The sequence below is a fragment of the Hemibagrus wyckioides genome, linkage group LG24 (assembly GCF_019097595.1).
Source record: "Hemibagrus wyckioides isolate EC202008001 linkage group LG24, SWU_Hwy_1.0, whole genome shotgun sequence".
Lineage (NCBI taxonomy): Eukaryota > Metazoa > Chordata > Actinopteri > Siluriformes > Bagridae > Hemibagrus > Hemibagrus wyckioides.
Genome location: NC_080733.1, coordinates 10,110,342 through 10,128,815, shown reverse-complemented (window position 1 = coordinate 10,128,815; position 18,474 = coordinate 10,110,342). Strand labels below are relative to the sequence as shown.

Below are 18,474 nucleotides of genomic sequence, written 5' to 3'. Positions count from 1 at the left end.
GACCTGCAGCACAGTGCACTCAGGAGAGGGGGCTCACCTCTGCAGGTGTGAATGCCATTGAGACTGCTGGAGCCACCGGCACCATTTAGCGTGGGGACACCTGGGAGAGAGACACGCACTCAGACACTGGCGCTAGACACACATGCATGAACACTACAAAGACGTAAGCACTTGCACATATAAGGCTCAGACCAGTTTACAGATATAAGCTCACGAAGGTTAAACATGGGGCAGGAGAGGCTAAAGCAGACATATACAAGTCTCACAATTAATAGCGAAGAAGAAGCTTTTTTGTGTGAGAACTATTAACTGATAATTAAAGATTAAACATGGATTAAACCTGAAACTCCTTTCATACACCTATCCATTTACAATTTCTTACTTTGTGATTTTAAACATATGGAAGATCTCCTACTATTTTTAGCGTTACACAAAAGTTTAAAATGATACCCATTCAATTAAAGAGAAAATGTTTGAAAGTATGTGATGATTTATAAGAGAACTTGAACTATTTTTGGGAATAATTCCTCAAAAATGTCATCCATGATATAAACATGAGAGAAGTTTATTACAGTGATGCAGATGGATATTTAAAGTGTATATGAATAGTATGATCTTACTAGTCTTGCTTTGTGGAGCAGTGATGCTGATGATCAGACTCTCCAGCTCTGAGCTGCTCTTGTTTAGCTCCTGAACTCGATTGCCCTGGGACTCCCACTCACTCAGCAGGTCCTGAGAGGAAATCATGGAACAGTTTATAAGCTTATAAACTTTGGAATATTAAGAAACATCTTGGTGTCATTTTCTCTAATGCACGCCCACCTTGAGCTGCTGTACTCTTCTCTGCAGGCCCTCTGTGTTCAGGTTGGGTTCTTTAGCAGGCAGCTGCTCTTGTGCCATCTGCAGCCACCTGAGCAACGAGCCAGAAAGCGAGCGGAACTGCACCAGCTGCTGGTCACAGCCCTGGGTGGCATTTAGCCTATAGATACGTTGAATAATAAAAACAGACAATTTAATTAAAGAACTGCTAATCAATGGGAAAGTATTTGTTTAAGGGGTTAGTGGTGGAGTCGACCTTTCATTCCAAATATCTTACAAGGTTTTTTATTTTGCAAGATGTTTTTAAAGAGATGTCATCCAACCCACAGCTTTAAAACCTTTCAATGAACTCATGCAGCAGTCCTCTATTCCACTATTCCAATGGCCAGTACAGCTCATGTTACATTTAGTACCAGGAAAAAAAAAAAAAAGGCCCTGGCTCAGCCGCTCACATTAAAACACAGAGGGTGTTGTTATAATCCTACTTCCCATATATCAAACTGTCGCAGGAGTCGATTATATGAGGAACCAGCTCTGGCATTTTCTAACATGAAGACCTTCAGAAAAAGCATCCCTAATGGGTAATAACCTCAGTTTGGCTGAGTAGAACACAGACAATAAATTAATCATACAGGTTTTATTTTCACAATGTGGTGACTGGCATGACTTCAGCTTACACTGGAATCTGGTTATGGAGTGCCACTACTAGTCTTCCCATGAGCAAAATTCTGTATGCCTGTAATATCTGTTACACTCTTGGGGCACTTTGATAGCATGGTTTGGGTTCACTGGTCACCTTGGAAGAAAGAGTGACAGCAATGGCTGATTTATTCTATATTTTATAATGAATCATTTTTATCCTGATGGGAGCTGTCTCTCTGAGGATGACCCCCACAGGATATAGGGTCTCCCTGAATGACTTAATAATAATAAAAACGATCTAAAATATATGCTGTGACCTTCACAGTCACCAGATTTCAACGCAGTTAAATATTCATGAGAGATTTTGGAGAAAAATATTAGACACTCTACACCACCACCATCAAAACTTCAATATCCTTTGAAAAAATGATGGAAATTTCATTCAGTATAGTGGCCAATGCACACTGAAGACTCGTTTTTCACTCTAATTTGTGTACATTATCCTCTACTCCCTACTCTTCTATAAAATCCAGCATACAAGGTTGTGAATTTATTGAACTAAATTAAAATTAACCCAACATGTTTAAGCCACCCCTAAAGTGCCAACATGTATGCTGTTTAAACACTGCAGCACATTTTACTCTCTGACAGTTAATAAAGTTATATTGGAGCAGCTATAAGTGTGTGTTTAACTTCCACACTGTACTGATTTGTAGCTTAGTTTATTTACTGAGACACTGGAAAGTATTCCATCTACAGAATCCACATGAGGTGATCCAGGACCCATTCACCCCAAAAATACAGGACGTGAAAAGAAAATTTACTGAGGCTCTGAGTTGGCAACAAAATAAACTGGACTGTTTTATTACAGATTCATGGACCAGTCTGTGACATTAAGAATTACGTGATTCAGTTAAGTCAGTGTTTTCCTAACATAATTCCTGTAGTGGCCTTTTACTGCACTTTTAAGGCTCCTATCCAGAGGACAGGTGGGTTTCTTTCTTATTAAAGCCCAGAACTCACCTCTCACTGACGCTGGCTTCTAGTCGAGCAAACTCATCAGACACCTTTTTGGTAGAGTCCACGAGGATATGTGCATTTTCAAATAGTCTTGACTTGCTCAGGTCTGTACCAAGCTCCACGAATGACTTCAACTGACTTGTTTCTTGGACAAGATCTGATTTTACCTCCTAAAACCAAAGTATGGTAAGTTAAATAGAGACTTAACCTTTATAAGGTAACATTAGTGTGCATAAAAAGCATCTAAATACTGCACCATGGCCACTGGATCTCCATTACCTCTATGGTGTGTTTATAATCCTCGACACTGTGGTCCGGCAGGCCCCCGAGGCTCAGAACTCTCTCGCGGCTCTGTGTGAAGTCGTGGAGGTCCGAGTTCAGGCGCTCGAAGCCCTCCAGCTTGGGCAGAACTGCCCGCAGTTCGGCTTCTTTCTCAGCCTGCTTGGTCTGGGCTGTGGTGTAGCGCTGATTCAGATCCTGCAGTGCCCCCTGCAGACCAGAGACTGTCGATGCATCTGCTGATTTCAACAGCTTAGACACAGAGTCACGAGTGGCCTCCACACTGCCCTGCCGTGACAATAATTCCTGCCGCAGTTTCTGTAAAAAGAAAATAAAATAAAATCAGGAAAAACTATTTACAAATAACTTTTAAGGTTCTTGAAATTCAAGTCATTAACACTAGATGCCTTATTATGAGATATTCATATATTATGGCTATTTTGTCATTTTACATATGGCAAACAAGGCAAATGTGATACCTGATTTTGGGTGAGAGCCTCCTGCACTGCTTGGGCAGTAGGTTGGACTGGTCCAGGGTCTAATGCTAGACCATCCAGCCAGGAGAGCAGTGCTTTGAGTCCCTCCTGAACACTGACAGACTGAGCGACAGCAGTCTGGAGTTGCTCAGCTCTCTGAGACGCACACTCTGACAGAGTTTCGAACCGCTTCTCAAGTTTATCTGAAACGGATTATGTAACCAAATTAATATGAATTTAAAACACAGTTAACCTGCATATAATAATTGATATAAAAAGCAGAAAATGGATATGTAGTTACCTGTGGCGGTGCTGATATCTGCTGTTTTGAGTTTGGGAGAGTCCTGGGTGCTTGTGAGCACTTTCCCAGCTTTCCTCACCTTCTCCAGTTGCACTGAGCGCTCAGTTAGCTCATCTTGCAGATGCTTAAAGCAGGCAATAAAAAAAGCAATAAAGACATAAGAGGTTTTATTAACATCACTCACTGATTCAACTTGAAACCTCTTCACTTTGCATTAGGGCAGAGTAGCCACTACTGTTACCTGTACAGTCTTCAGTGTATTTTGTAGTGTCTGTGTATCTGTCTGCTCTCCACTGGGTTTTAATATGCTCTGGTTCTGCTCCTGAGCAGTGAGCCATGAATCCAGAGCTGTAGCCTCGTCCTGGTACTGCTGGTAGCGATCCAGTAGACTGGACAGATGGGTACCAAGATCGACAGACTGCAACAAGCAGAAGATGATCCAATAAATTAGTCACCCAAAAATAATTTCTGAAATGAATATACATTACCTGATGTGACTGCTCCATAGAAAATGTTTACAGAGGCACAAAAATGTTATTTTTAAACATTCTTTTTATAATTTAGTTCCTTTTAAGGATGTTATAATAGACACATTTCATAACGTTTTGGATGACACCGATTAGTGGATTAGTAGTCAAAAAAAATCAAAGCATGATGCATACAGGAACATTTTTCCCTACCTTATTCTGTAGAGAAGCGTAGCGTTGTGTTGCATCTTCTAGCTTATCACTGACAAGCTGCCATGTGTCCTGTAGAGCTGGGTCAATAGCACCCTCCCTTTCCTGAGACCCTTGTACCGAATCCAGCACCTTCTGTCCAGAAATGGACACGAAGCGCAAGTCTGCCTTGTGGCATATCACATCATCTGCCAGCTACAAAACATTGAACAGTAACAAGCCATCATTTTTATGCATAGATCTCACGCACAAAATTACACTTAACATTTATGAATTATTAATCATTTAGACATAATGAATACCTTTTTATGCTCCTCCAGCCTGTCTTTCAGCCCTTGTGCATCAGCTTCTCCTTCCCTTAAGGAATGCAGCTCCCTTTCACTCTGCTCCAGCCATGCTCCCAGGTTGCCATGTTCTTCCATGAATTTGGAGAGGTCATCCTGAAGTGCTTCAGTCCGTCTTAGTCTCTCCTGGCAGCTCTGGAGACGTTCTTGGTGCTGGTTCTGGAGCTGGTCTAGTTTGGCACGTAGGCGCTGCTTCTCTTCTGGGGGAACGCTCGAGTCTGGCTGCTCCAGGAGAGAGCGTGTGGACTGGGCCACCTGTAGGAGGTGAGCCTGCTGGGCTTGTAACTGCTGCAAATCAGCCTGTAATAATCAGCACAAACATGAGTAAATTAATCCTGAGTAATCACACGGTTCAATTAGAGTAATCACACGGTTCAATTTGAAAAGTTTGATTCTGACCTTCAGCATGTCATTGTGCGAGTTCAGTGACCCCACGGGCACACTAGCATCTGGAACAGTCTCACTAAGAGACTTCCTCTTAGAGGTGTCCAGTGTCGATAACTCCTTAAGCAGCACATCGATTTTTCCCTGAGTCTCCTGCAGCTGCTCTTCTGCTTTAGCCTTGCATAGACAAGAACAAATGAAAAGAAAATACAGTTTCAGGAAGCACTGAAGAAAGAAAGTGCAATTCGGATATATTCTGAGATCTTTACCCTTTGTGTGTTTTGCTGGAGAGTTGTATTGATGGTTGAGTCCAGCTGAGCCAGTGAGGACTGGGCAGTGTCTGTGAGGGTGTGGTATTGCTCTTTCATATGTGTCAGTGCTGCCTGTAGTTTAGCCCTTTCTTCTGGACTCAGATCACCACCACGCTCAGCTAGGAACTCCTCCACTGACCGGATTGTCTCCAACATACCATCACCTTTAGTCTGAAGATCTTTCTGGACCTCCTGAAATGTTTTGACCCAAAGAAATGGATGTACATTAAGATACATGGGTAATCGATATTCCTATCTAATAACGTAATCATGCAGCTCTCATATTTAATCACCTTGAGTTCACTGTGCTTTTGCTGAAGTACATTCACATCATCTGACTCATCTCCTGTTCTCTGATTGGCTAGCAGGCCCGCTACACCAGCCAACCACATACTGAGGCCTTCAAGCTTCTGTGAGCACTCTGCTTTCTGCTGCTGCACTACCTAAAACCCAGCAGAGGTTTTTTTTTTGTATAACAGAAACACAAGTCCTTTAGACAATACTCAAAACCACAGTTATCAAAATCGCATGGCTTAGAATGAACACCACTCAAACCTGACACTATACAAATGAATCAAAAAGATGCATTGTTTGAGCATAATGTATCCAGACTGATCACACAGGCAGACAAACACAAATCTTTCACAAGGTAAGTCAAGCAGGAAAAATGTTTTGATTTTGGATTATCACAATGACATTTCATCAGTTATTTTCCGTTTCTTCAAAACAGATTGAAACAGTGGGGAAGAAAGGCTGCTATTATGAAATGGCTGATTTTAACTCTCTAGCCTTTTTGAGTTGGCATAAGCGCTTGTCCTCTGTGGCAATCTGTAACAGCAAGGCAAAGAGGTTAATACATATATGTTATATCCACACACATGCACAAAGCAAAATAGTGTATCTAGCAGCAAAGTGAGCAGTAGAATAAGCTGTAGAAGCACGATGGAGCATAGCGTTGTAAAACTGACGCCTTACAATAAACTAGCTTCTATGTTTCCGCTGCGTTGTGACAAGTCACTAATATACAAAAGCACGAGATATATTTTATTGATTATGGTCATCATGTTTGTTATGTAGTTATTGACAAGATGTTAATTAAAATCCAAAGTAAAATCAGGTTTTTGTTATTGTCGCTGTAAAGGCATAAGCATTCAACCAGGTATTTGCAAACCTCTCTCTCCCTAGCAGTCTGTCTCTCTTTTTCTCTCTCTCTTTCCACTTGTTCCCTCTCTCGTTCCTTCTGCTCTCTCTCCTCTTCTCTGACACGTTGGACTGAGAGGGCCTCAGCCCTGGCGTGGGTGCGTCCTGAGGCCTGGTGAAAGGCATTCTGGAGCTGCTGCAGCTGTCTAAGCAGACGCCTGCTTTGCTCAGGTGCGAGATCCTGTGCGCACTCTGAGATGAACACCTGGATGTCAAACGCCACAGCATTTACATCATTGGAGCGAGTTGTGAGACACTCCTGTAGATCCTGAAAGGGAAAAAAGTATGTAATATGTGAGAATAAACAAACATGACCAGGAAGTGGTTACAGGAAAAAAAAATGAACTATGAGATGGTGATGTCCCAAAGTGTCTTAAACTCTGTATAACCAAAACAATTTTCATTAATTTATTAAATTCATTGTACATTTTAACCATTCATAGTTACATTAAACATTGCCCCTTATATTAGAGCAGCTGTAAAAAGTCATTTCTTCACCAGTCTATTTTTAATCTCTCTCGAAGTTTGGCAAGTTTTAAAGAAACCAGTGTTGAAAAAGCTTTACCTCTGACAGCTATAAACTCTAGCACTAGAGACTCCTTCCAAAATTGCTCAGTAAATCTCTCCTTACAGAAACCTTCCCTAAATATCAACAATTCTACATTTTGTGAATCCTTTTATGTAGAAGTATGAGTGGAATATACCTTGACTTGTTGCAGTTTTTGCGTGAGCCACACTAATGTTCTTCTATCATTCTCTTTAATCGTTCCATCCTCAGATGAATCTCCTTCTTGCTCCATCTGAGTTTCTGTGTCTTTAAGCCAGCTCAGAAGACTGTCCACTCGCCCAGTCAGAGACTCCAACTCAGTACGCACTGCCTCCTAAGAAGAAGTAGTAATTGTTTTAACACTTTTACAACAGCTAGTGATACTTTAAAACTAATGTTCCTAGCTGATATTACTGTCTTACCTTCTGTGCATCACGATGTGATTGCATCCCTTGCAGAGCGCTCTCAGCGAGTTCTTTTGCAGCATTAAATGTACGGGAGAGACTCCGCTGGTCCTTCTCCAGCGCTGTGACTAACTGGGGTGGGACATCTTCACTGTGTGACTCCAGGAGCTGCTTAGCTGCTTCAACCTCCCTGTTTACTTGGGGCTCCAAATCAGTGAGCTCTAGAGCAAGAGCCTAGTTTTAGAGTAAATGGGGAAACAAAAGAATGATAATGAAAATAAAATACTTGATCACTTTAGGATATTTTGTTTTCAGTTTGAAAGGATTTTTTGGGGTTTTCCCAAAGGGAGAACCTTATAACAGAGGGTTGTAGAGAAAAACCTGCTAGTCTAAAGAGGAACAATGTTGAATCGTGTGTGTGTGTTTGTGTGAAAACGCAAATTGTTTTCAGTATAGTCTTTTAACAAATCACTCACCCTGAAGTTGATACTAGATTTTTTGCATATATATGAAATTGTCACAGTCAAGAGCTTTGAGAGGACAAGCTTTACCATTAAAGCCCTTATACACATACAGTTTCAGTTACAATGGGGTCCACTGCTGCAGGAGAACAAACAGCTCTCTCGACAACACCCCATTTTCTACGAATGTACAAACAATACATTATCAGTACTCACCTCTGTCTGTTTAATGATGTCATCAAGCGTGGCAAGACTCCTCCCCATAAATTGTTGCTGCTGTTGCTTAAGACGGACTTCAGTGTGTCGTACCATGGACAGCAGAGCTACAATTTGTTGATCATGTTCCAAGCATTCTTGCCGGACCAAAGAGGACTAAGAAGACCAGATAAAAAAAATAAAAAAAAGATTAGCAACAGTCCAAGCAAGTTAAAGAGTACAGTAAAATAATTGCAGGATTAACATAAACACAGCATCTTACCTTGCTTATCTGTGAGGCTGTCTTCTGTTTTTTGGCCAGGTCTTCAGCCTGTTTTTCATTGACGCCTTCTTGACATTCTTCAAAGTCCTCCTCTTCCCAGCATTCTGTAGTATCAGACTCAGGGACCTCTTCTAAATAAGACACTCTTGACTCCGAAGACTCTTCAATGGATGATTCATCTTTGAAATCATTGTCAATTGAAGAGTATTCATTAGTCATGGCTTGCAGAGACTCCTTGCTAATTGTATACTCCAGCTCTGTTTTGGAGGTTTGTTCACGTGTACTCTGTGCTACAGCGTCTTTGGTTTTTGGCAGAGATTTTTGGTGGTCTTTATCTTCCTCAGTAATAGTAGTCTTTGGTTCTTTGAGAACTACAGAGTCTTCTAGCTTTTCACTTTTGAGACGTACAGATTCTTGTGTTCTTGTCTCATCAACTTGGCTGTCTATACCAATAATGGGCTTTGATGTTTGCTTACTGGGGTCAGTAGTAACATGTGAGCTCTCCGTACAGCTTAAGTCTTGCTTTTTGTAAATGTTATCATCAGTCAGATCTGTGTGGCTAAAATGGGTTTGTGTAGAGTCTGTCCCAGTTGAAACATTTTCTGGTAGAAGGTTTGTATTTTTGTCTATCTGCTTTGTCTGCTCTATTACATCAGTCTCATTTTCCTTTGGATGGAGTGAAGACGATTTCTCCACTAGCTTGGCTTTCTCATGCCGTTCTTTAGCCGACCCCTGACGTAATGCTTCTAACTCTTCTGCAGCCTGTTTCTCACTGACACCCCTCTCAAAGACTTTCCTAAGTATGCTTTCTTTGGCTTTCATCAAAAGTGCTTCTTTCTCCCGCTGTGCCTGCTTAGGCTTTTGAGGTTGCTCCATTTCATCTTGTCTTACTGCACTGACTGTATCACTTTGAGATGCGACATCAGCGGGTGGTCTTTGCACTGGCTCATCAGCTTTGCTCTCCTCTGACTCCTTTTCAGTATTTTCCATCTTGGCTTTTTTGTTTTTTCTTTTCTTCTTCCTCTTCTTGTCTGATTGATCTGGGGCAAGGTCCTCATTGAAATCTATTTCACGGTCAACCTGTGTTTTTGACGTATCATTTATGACTGTAGACTGCATTTGTCTCTGCAGTTTATCTTTCGTGTGGACATCCACCAAAACTGCAGGGTCAAGTTTTGATGTTTCAGCAATCAGACTTATATTTTCCATGGGTTGCCTCTGTTTTGACACTGATATACCCTTGACATCCTCTATTTCTTGGTGTAGAGACTCTGGGATAGACTCAATACCATCACTTGTATCTGGCACTCTTGACGTCTCTGCTTTGACCAGTCTCTCTATTTTTACCTCTACATCAATGGATTTTTCATCAATGCCAGCAAATTCTTTTGTAAACATGCTCTCCATGGGTTTTTCAGGTGAATCCTCCGTTGTATCTGGTGTTTTTATAACTTCCAAATCTTTCTGAACAGTGACTTGATCATAGTTCTTGGTGCCCTCTGTAGGCGAAATTATGCTTGGAAATTTTAGTGTGTCCAAATCCATTTTAATTTCTCTTTGCTCTTCCACATACATCTGATCGCCAGTATCTTCTCCAGATGTGCCCTTGGTATATTTGACACCTGTAATAACCTTCAAATCTTGTTTGGCCTCTTTCATTATCTTTCCTTCTACAGATTTCTTATCAGTGGCTACAATGTCCTTTCCAACCACAGGTTCCTTGCCTTCTGTAGGTGAAGTTGCACCCATACATATAGGCTTCAGAATTTCCACATCCACTTCATCTTCTTTCTGTTCTTTCACATCCGCAACAAATTTTTCATCGCTGACAAAGACTTCTGTTCCAGATTTACCCTCAATATCCTCCTCAAGAGAAACCCCTGCCAGATCTGCAGCTTTTATAACCTCCAAATCTACTTCGACGTTTCTCTTCATCGTCAGATCTTCAGATTTCTGGTCAGTGACTACAACTTCCTTTTCGAATTTGTTCTCTGTACTCACTATGCTCGAAGTCATGCTCATATATGAAGGTTTCAGAACCTCCAAATCCACCTTGATGTCTTCCACACTTGATTCTTTCACATCATTAACACGTCTTTGATCAAGGGCAACAAGTTCTTCTCCAGTGTCCTCAATATTGTCTACAAGAGAAGGCTCTTCCAGATCTGAAGCTTTTATAACCTCCAAATCTGTTTTGACCTCTTTCTTAATGAACAGCTCTTCAGATTTTTCTGTAATAACTGCATCTTTTTCAGACGTGGTGCCGATTTTCTCTATAGGTGAAGTTACGCTCAAATATGGAGGGTTTAAAACTTGCAAATCTTCTTGAGCCTCTCCTTTCATGTCCACCTCTTTGGATTTCTCAGCAGTGACTACAGCTTCCGTTCTATACTCTGACTCTGTGACCTGTTTGAGCACTTTATCTTCTGAAGATTTTTGATCAATACCAAGATCAGCTTCTATAGTCTTCTTTTCAACAGCATGTACAGGAGAAGTTGCATTCATCTCAGAAGTTTTTATACAATGCTCAGATTTTTGAACGATGCTAACTTTGATCAATTGGCTGCCTTTAGCCTCCTCTGTATTGACCTTGTTTTCCTCAATATCTAAAACTTCACTTCTGAACTCATTTGCAGTGGCGCCTTCAGATGATGATTCATGCTCCACTGGAGTTCTTCTAGTTTCAAACTCCATTCCAACCTCTTTCTCTGTTTTCACAATGGGTACAGATTTTTCAGTTGAGCAAACTTTTATTCCATTTTTGTCCTCAGTACCCTGTAACTGTGGTGTCATACTTGTATATAGTAGTTGTACCTCTGAACCTTTATCGCTTTCTGTGCAGACTTTGGTTTGCTTTTTATGTTTTCCTCTTCCTTTCTTTTTTCCTGGCATCTTCTGCTCCTCAGTAACTGTTGATATAAGAATGTCATTTCCATTGTCAGTGCTCCCTTCACTTTCATGGATTATATCAGACACTGACTGTAGTTCTGGTGCCATAGTAATCTGCTTTGTTTCTTTGTCAATTTGGACTTTATGCACCTTCTGAGTTATTTCTGGAACAATGCTGATGTCAGTCTTCTCATAGTTTTCCAGGTTTATGTCTGCTTTAGTGCCTGTCTGTATTTGGATAAATGGCTTTGTGGTTTGGGGTGAAATGTCATAGCTTTTTCCAACTTCAGCTTCAGTTGCAGATATTTGTGGAATCTGAACAAGTCTTGGTTCTTGCTGTGGTTCTACAGCATTATGTTGTTTAGGACTACATTCTTCAATTGCCTCCTGTAGCCTTCTTTCTGCTTTTAAAGCAAACTGACTTAGAACCGCCAATGATACATCAGCATCTTTTCCAACTCCACTTGAATCATCCACATGCATCTGTTCCACTAATTCAGACATTAGATAATGTTGATGGACCTGAAGCTTTTCATCTGTATCAGTCTCCATTTTATCTTTATGAAGATCTGTAGTCCACGATTGTGGCTCTTTGGTGTTGGCAAATTGCACTGTGCTTACTTCTACGTTTTCATAACTCCTCACTGTAGGACTGTCCTGATATGCAAAATGCTGTGATGCAAGAGGACCCACAAGACCAAAGTTATCACAAAGTTCTGCAGCCATTTCTTTAGAGATTAGCCCATCCTTAACAGCCTCATCAAGACTTGATACCCTCTGTCCACTGACAAGGCTAACTATTCCACCTTTCAAAAACTGATTTTTAGCAATAACCATGGCAACATCTTTTTGAACAATGTTTTTGTCAATAGCATCCAGAAGAGGTAGTTTTTCCCCATTTGATATATTGATGATACCTCCAGAATCTGCCTGACTTTGCAATAATCTGAGTGCTGGAATGGGATCAACTTGACCAGTCCTCACTGCTTCTGGCACAGTCATCAGGTCACCATTTTCTTTGTTTGGAATACCTCTAAATGGTCTTACTTCAAGGAATCTCCTACCAGTCTCAATGTCAATCTTTCCCTGTTTTATTAGGTCAAAGTATGGCAAAACACAAGCATTTTGAGGATCCAAAATACCACTTTTTACATTTGGAGAGTCCATAGCTTTATCTGCAGTGGCCTGATCAATCACACCAGAAGAGACAGCTTCAGTCAATGTAAGGTTGCTCTTTGAAGCACCATCATAAATGAAGCCTACAGTAGCCTGAAGAAAAGCAGCATCCGGATCTGAACTAAACTGGTTTCGTCTTGACTTCTCAAACTGTTTGAGTTTTGAAGCAAGTGAATCGTCAATGATGCCTTGATGTACTGCATCAGTAACACTGAGGCGAATGCCAGACCCATGGTGCACAATTCCGCCTTCAGCTACCTGTTGCATTAGGATCTGCTCAGTTTCCTCATTAGTAATGAGACCTTTTTGAAGAGCTTGTTGGAGTTGTACAGGTTGTTTTGTTTTGGGGTCTATTATTCCATTCATCTGTAGTTGTAGTTTCAACATTGTTTGTGTTGCATGTGAATCAGAACTCTTTCCATGGCATGATTTCTCTAATAAAAGCAGTCCATCTTTTTGCTTTTCCTCTATTAGCCCACGTTTGGCTGCAACGTTGACTGAAACCTTTTTGCCTTCTTCAAGGTCAATAATTCCCCCAGAGGCAATCTGGGCCTCAAGAAGGCGAGACACTGTATCTGTATCTAAGAGCCCTTCTTTAGCAGCCTCCTTTAGTGAGCATATTCGACCATGTTCCACATCAAACACACCAGCCATAGTCTTTTCAGACTGGATAACCTTAGTCATTAACTCTTTATCCTGGAGACCTTTCTGCGTAATATCATCAAGGCTAAGTGGTTGGCAAGCATGTGCATCCAGGAAACCACCAAAAAGCTCTGCTTTAGACATTAGTTTTACAGCAGTATTCCCTGGAAGCAGATCCTGGTATACAGCCTCATGAAGGAGCAACTTCTGGGACCCAGCAGTCAAAAGACCTCCCTGCAGCATCTCCTTAGCCATGCGATCAAGCTCTGCTTCTTCAGAATTGTCCACAGATATGGTCCAATTTATTTTTGATGAGTCTGCACTTTCTCCGTTTCTGCTGGTATCTGTTTCAACCAAGATTTGTTTGTTTACAGCTGATACTTCAATTTTAGCCCTGGCAAGTTCATCAGGCTGATTTTCTTCTACAGTATCTTTACTGGCTTTACCTGGCTGTTCTTTCCTACTCTTTCCTTCTGTGTCTGGACTTGACTGAAATGTGGAATCAGTAGACAACATCTTCACCTCTTTAACAAATAGGGGTGATGTCCCAGGTTTTGTTTCTGATACTTTGGAGTCGGTATCTAAGAGCTTTACTAATGTTCCATCAGTGCTGGTTTCCTTTAAAGAAATGCCAGCACCTCTTTGTACAGCATTCATAAGAGCAGTGTTATCCCCATCCATAAGAATTTGAATGTTTTCTTGTTTTGTTTCACTTAATGACCTCATAAACAGAGGTTCCCCTGCTGCCTCTCTGTCAGAGGGCTCTTTCAACTGTGGTTTATGTCTGTTTTGATCTTTTGTTGCTCCAGTTACATTAATGAGCTTCATCAGTTCAGGTTCCAAAAGGACCAGACGCTCTCCTGAGTGAGCGTTTATGTAGCTGTGTGTCATAAGGTAAGAGAGGAGATAGTGGAGGTCTTGCTCCTGGGACCTGGACAATTCCAAAAAGGAAGTATCAGAATGAAAGCGTGGCAGTGAGGCAGTGGCTGAAGAGAAAGAACCCCGGTACTGCAGAGACCTTGTTTGAGTCATTGTAGGCAGAAAGTCTGGAATGTGTGTCTGTTGAAGAAGGTTTGTGGCTTCTGGTCCCAAAACTTTCTCAGCATGGCCCAGAGGAATCAACTCACCACTCTCTGGAGAGTAGATTGTGCTAATAAAATGGCGCTTGTTTAGGACTTTCCGAGCTAGGTCACCTGAAATGACACCTTGCTGTAGAGCTTCAGTTATAGGAAGCAGCTCCCCTGACTCTGGCCATAACAAGCCCATAAAAGCCCAAAGAGATTCTAGCACCCTTAAAGCCATGCGAGGAGAGAGAAGGTTTCTTTGGAGAGCTTCATCTAATTCTAGGCGCTCTCCAGTAACTGGGTCTATGATTCCACCTGATTTTAACTGGTGAGTCAATAAGGCACATGCAAGGTCCTGGTCCATAAGTCCATGCCTCACAGCTTCATCTATTGTCAGTCGGTGACCAGTGCGGGGATCGGGAATGCCACCTGCAAACAGCTGAGCCTCTAGAAGCCTAATAGTAACTTCTCTGTCAATCAGTCCCTCTCGAGCTGCCCGGAAAATGCCAACCTTTATACCAGATCGTAAGCAGATTGTTCCTCGTGACTGCTGATTAACTGGCAGTAGACGCAGATCAGTCTCCTGATTCAAAATGCATTTCTGATAAAACTCGGACAGACTGAGTTTTTCAGCTGTATTAGGATCAATAAGCTCTTGCCTTTCAAGACGGGAGCACAGCTTATCGTAAACAGCAGCCGAGATGAGACTTCTCTCTTTAGCATTTTCAAGAGTAAGAATTTCATTATTGGAGTCATCCCAAAAGCCTCCTGTGCTCACCTGCAGCTCTAGGATACGAAGCCCAACTTGTTCTTTTATGTAGCCCACCTCCATAGCAGCAGCAGCTGGTATTGTGTGGCTCTTCGCGAATTGTGACTCTTGGACAAGATGGAGGGCAGCTTCTATTTCTGACAGTGACTGGTAGATACGGCTATCAATCAGACCAGAGGTGAAACTCTTTTCTAATGAAAGACCCTGAGGGGAATCAGGATGTAATAGACCACCTCTAACAAGCTGTGCCTCCAGCAGCACATAGCATGTGTCCTGGTCTATAAGGCCTCGCTGTGCTGACTGGAAAACTGGGAAGGTTTCCACAGTACCAAGATCAATTACTCCAGCGATGGTCCCATATCCCTAAAACAGGAGAGACACTATTTAAATATCATGATATTATAAACTTAAATTTTTATCATGTTATTATTTAAACTAGGCAAGTAAAGAATTATAGAAAAGACCCACAAACCAAGCATGCAAATTTAACATAAGTTGATGTTCAGTACTAATTAACTAACAAATAGTCCAGAGAATGGCAATTTTGCCTGCATGGATCATCATTGAAATTTAAAAAGACAAATAAAACATCAAGATTTGGTTTACAGCAACAAAGCATAAGCTTCCTAAAGCAAAAACAAGATAAAAACTGTAGCATTTTACAAGACTTTACAGCAAAAAGTGAGAAGAGACAAAGGGCAGCTCAGAAAACTAAGCCAACGGTAAGAGAGAAAGCAAGCACTACTTACCGTATGGGGGGGTCCATAAACGCGCACACACACAGATAGGCCGACGGCTCGGCAGTTTGAGGTGCAACAAGGTGAGAAGCTGGATGTTAGCGTTCTGCATGCCACACTCCATCTGCCTGCGACACTGCCAGCACTGACTATCTTCTACCTGACATTCCTATCAGTTTTTAATCTTAGCCTACTGTCTAATCATCTTATCTTTAAGATAACCTTCAGGGGGCATGTAGAGAATTTCTTGATCACTAGCTTAGTATTCGCTTCGGGACTTACCTCTAAGTAGACAGTAAACAGTAAATATGGTTGCTATGTGAAATGTCTTAGACTAATAAAAGGATATGGTCAAGATGACTAAACTACATACTGACTGAGGTCTAGAAAGTCTTCTGTTCTGACTGGTTCTGGCAGCTGTTAGTGATTTTAAAGCAAAATGCTGATTAAGTCACACAATATTACTGTTTTTAAGGACATAGACACAGACAAAAACACACATACAAACATATATATGCACACACACACACGTAAATGCTCAGTGATCTGGACACATCATGCTCAAACAGGCGAAATTATGCATAGCTGGCCTCTACATTAATCCCTATGAAATGTCTGATTTTTTTTAGGAAACCATTATAAAACCATTGTATAAGTGGTGTTCAAAACCTCGCTCCTATTCACACCACACTCACTTTTTTGGATACACACACACACACAAACACGCACACAAAGCTCATTACATACACACTTAATATGCAGTATGTATTAACAGACTACACAATTTACATTCTAATCATTGCTACAGACGAATGTTTATAATGTGTATGTGTACTTCACAGTGAAGATCAAAAATGTCCACATCTAAAGTACAAAAATAATCATGAATAATTATGTGTGCAATGAAATCTACATAAGCACTATGGGAATGACCTTTTGAAGATGTTTATGTAAAACTACTACACTATAAATTGCTACTTCTTTAAAACTCATGGCCGGTAAGTAGCAATAAAGCAGATGTGTTTGATGAAGATGGTAAAATGATGGATGGTGGTGACATGATTACAGGCATGTTGTGAATCGGATGTTAGGAATTCACTCCATGCTATTAAAAAATGTTATGTTGAAGCAACCCTGTGAGATTTATGGAGATGGTGATGGATGTCAAAAAACACAAGTGACAGGCAACACACAACATGCAGCACTCACACAGTCACACACAATTCTCTGTATAAATTCCTTAGAGAATGTAAAACTTGTCATGAGACCATTTAAAGCAACGTATCAGAAGCACTTTTTCAACACAAGCATTTTGCTGTTTAGAGCTCGCTCTGGCACAGAAGAACGCTCGCTTTAAACCTTTAAGTCTACCTTTCGTTTCTCCTCTTTGGCCAGTTGTTCTTCGAGCTGTTGAAGCTGAGCGGCAGAGCGGTCACACAGCTGGTTGTAGGTAGATTTCAATTCATCCAGCTGTGAGGCAACTTGGGCACGCTCTTCAGGGGACAGTCTAGAGATAGTGGGCCAAGTCAGTACAAAATGTGCATTTGTGTGAAAATATTTTAAAGTCTTAAAGGCTGGATTTTTAATTATTTGCTCTTTTCAAACTATTATTAGCTTTGTCTCCTAATGGTGATCCTTCCAGGACAATTATTCTCAATATTCTCATACTGAACATCTCTTCAATTAAGAAGTCTGTGTCTGTGTTAACTCTTCTACACCCCTATACTGTAATGATTTATAATCCATCTATTGGGTGTCACCTAGAAGAAGGTGTGTTCCTTCAAAGTCGGATTCCTTCTGAGGCTTTTTCTGCACGTCATCCCAAAGGAGTTTTTTTTTAATTATCATTGTCACCTCTGGCTTCATTAGGGATCTCTATCTACTAATTGTATTTCTGCTTTAATGACAATACAGTAAACGTTCTCATAAAACACGTAAAACTGAATTTATCTGAAAATTGAGAATCCCTGTTTTAAAACAGTATGCCATAATAGATGATGTATATCTGAAAGTACTGCACTCACTTGCTGGCTTGTTTTGAACGAAGGAAGACTTGTGTGCTTCTGATTGCTTCAGCAACTTCTTCGCTTTTTGAAGCTAACTGCTCACCGATCGCCTGAAGAAGAGAAAAATAACTAGGTCAAAAACTTTACCAGTAAAATCAGCATTTCATTTGGTCATGCCAGGATCAATGTAAGTGATCTCTTCATACCTGCTGTGCAGCAAGTGACGTCTCAGCTGGTCCAGCGGCTCTCTCCTGATGGCCCTTAACCCAACCTAGCAGGTCCGAGACCTGACCCACACAGGCTTGTCTCTCCTCCTCCACTTGTTTCTGCAAGACAAGCATTTAATTATTAAAAGTGTAACTAGCTTTTAATGTACACATTAACAGCTTGTCCAGCTTGAAATCATACCTCTTCCTCCTCGAGTCTCCGCAGTGCATCACTGATGTACTTGACATGTTGTGTTGTCAGTGTCACCAGAGCTGTGTAGCGAGTGCGAAGATCCATGAACTGCAGGAACAAAAACATGTAGCATTACAGTAGGACGTAAGAGTGTAACAAGTTACCCCACTGATAGTTTGGTTTAGTCCTTCATTTTTGGCCAAATTAGACTAAAGACGTGTAAATTACTATTCATAAATGTTGTTGTAGTTGTTCTTTCAGCTGTTCAGGGTCGCCACAGTGGATCATTTGATCCTCATGTTTCGATTTGGCACAGGTTTTACGCCAGATGCCCTTCCTGACACAACCCTTACATTTAATCCGGGCTTGGGACCGGCACTGAGAGTTAACTCTTCAGAGGCTGGGTTAGCGTCCTGCCCAGGAATCGAACTCTGGCCACGGCAATGAGA

At 41.2% G+C, this 18,474-nt stretch overlaps 1 protein-coding gene across 22 annotated transcripts in view; it reads right to left on the bottom strand.

Annotated features, from left to right (window-relative positions):
* Window positions 1–18,474, bottom strand: part of macf1a (microtubule actin crosslinking factor 1a) — a 170,195-nt gene that overhangs the window by 45,089 nt on the left and 106,632 nt on the right. For 20 of the 22 annotated variants that reach the window (XM_058377506.1, XM_058377507.1, XM_058377514.1 and 17 more), the window contains 22 exons: window positions 18,035–18,133; window positions 17,833–17,952; window positions 17,645–17,736; window positions 16,992–17,127; window positions 8,344–15,246; window positions 8,082–8,237; window positions 7,423–7,638; window positions 7,158–7,334; window positions 6,425–6,721; window positions 5,547–5,696; window positions 5,212–5,445; window positions 4,958–5,119; window positions 4,517–4,858; window positions 4,218–4,409; window positions 3,779–3,955; window positions 3,538–3,661; window positions 3,240–3,439; window positions 2,761–3,078; window positions 2,485–2,651; window positions 823–979; window positions 621–732; window positions 38–100 (listed from right to left, as the gene is read on the bottom strand). In XM_058377506.1, the coding sequence (XP_058233489.1) occupies window positions 38–100; window positions 621–732; window positions 823–979; window positions 2,485–2,651; window positions 2,761–3,078; window positions 3,240–3,439; window positions 3,538–3,661; window positions 3,779–3,955; window positions 4,218–4,409; window positions 4,517–4,858; window positions 4,958–5,119; window positions 5,212–5,445; window positions 5,547–5,696; window positions 6,425–6,721; window positions 7,158–7,334; window positions 7,423–7,638; window positions 8,082–8,237; window positions 8,344–15,246; window positions 16,992–17,127; window positions 17,645–17,736; window positions 17,833–17,952; window positions 18,035–18,133 (10,594 nt within the window). The remainder of the gene's footprint in view (window positions 1–37; window positions 101–620; window positions 733–822; window positions 980–2,484; window positions 2,652–2,760; window positions 3,079–3,239; window positions 3,440–3,537; window positions 3,662–3,778; window positions 3,956–4,217; window positions 4,410–4,516; window positions 4,859–4,957; window positions 5,120–5,211; window positions 5,446–5,546; window positions 5,697–6,424; window positions 6,722–7,157; window positions 7,335–7,422; window positions 7,639–8,081; window positions 8,238–8,343; window positions 15,247–16,991; window positions 17,128–17,644; window positions 17,737–17,832; window positions 17,953–18,034; window positions 18,134–18,474) is intronic. The other 2 variants (XM_058377500.1, XM_058377512.1) reach the window with 2 other exon arrangements.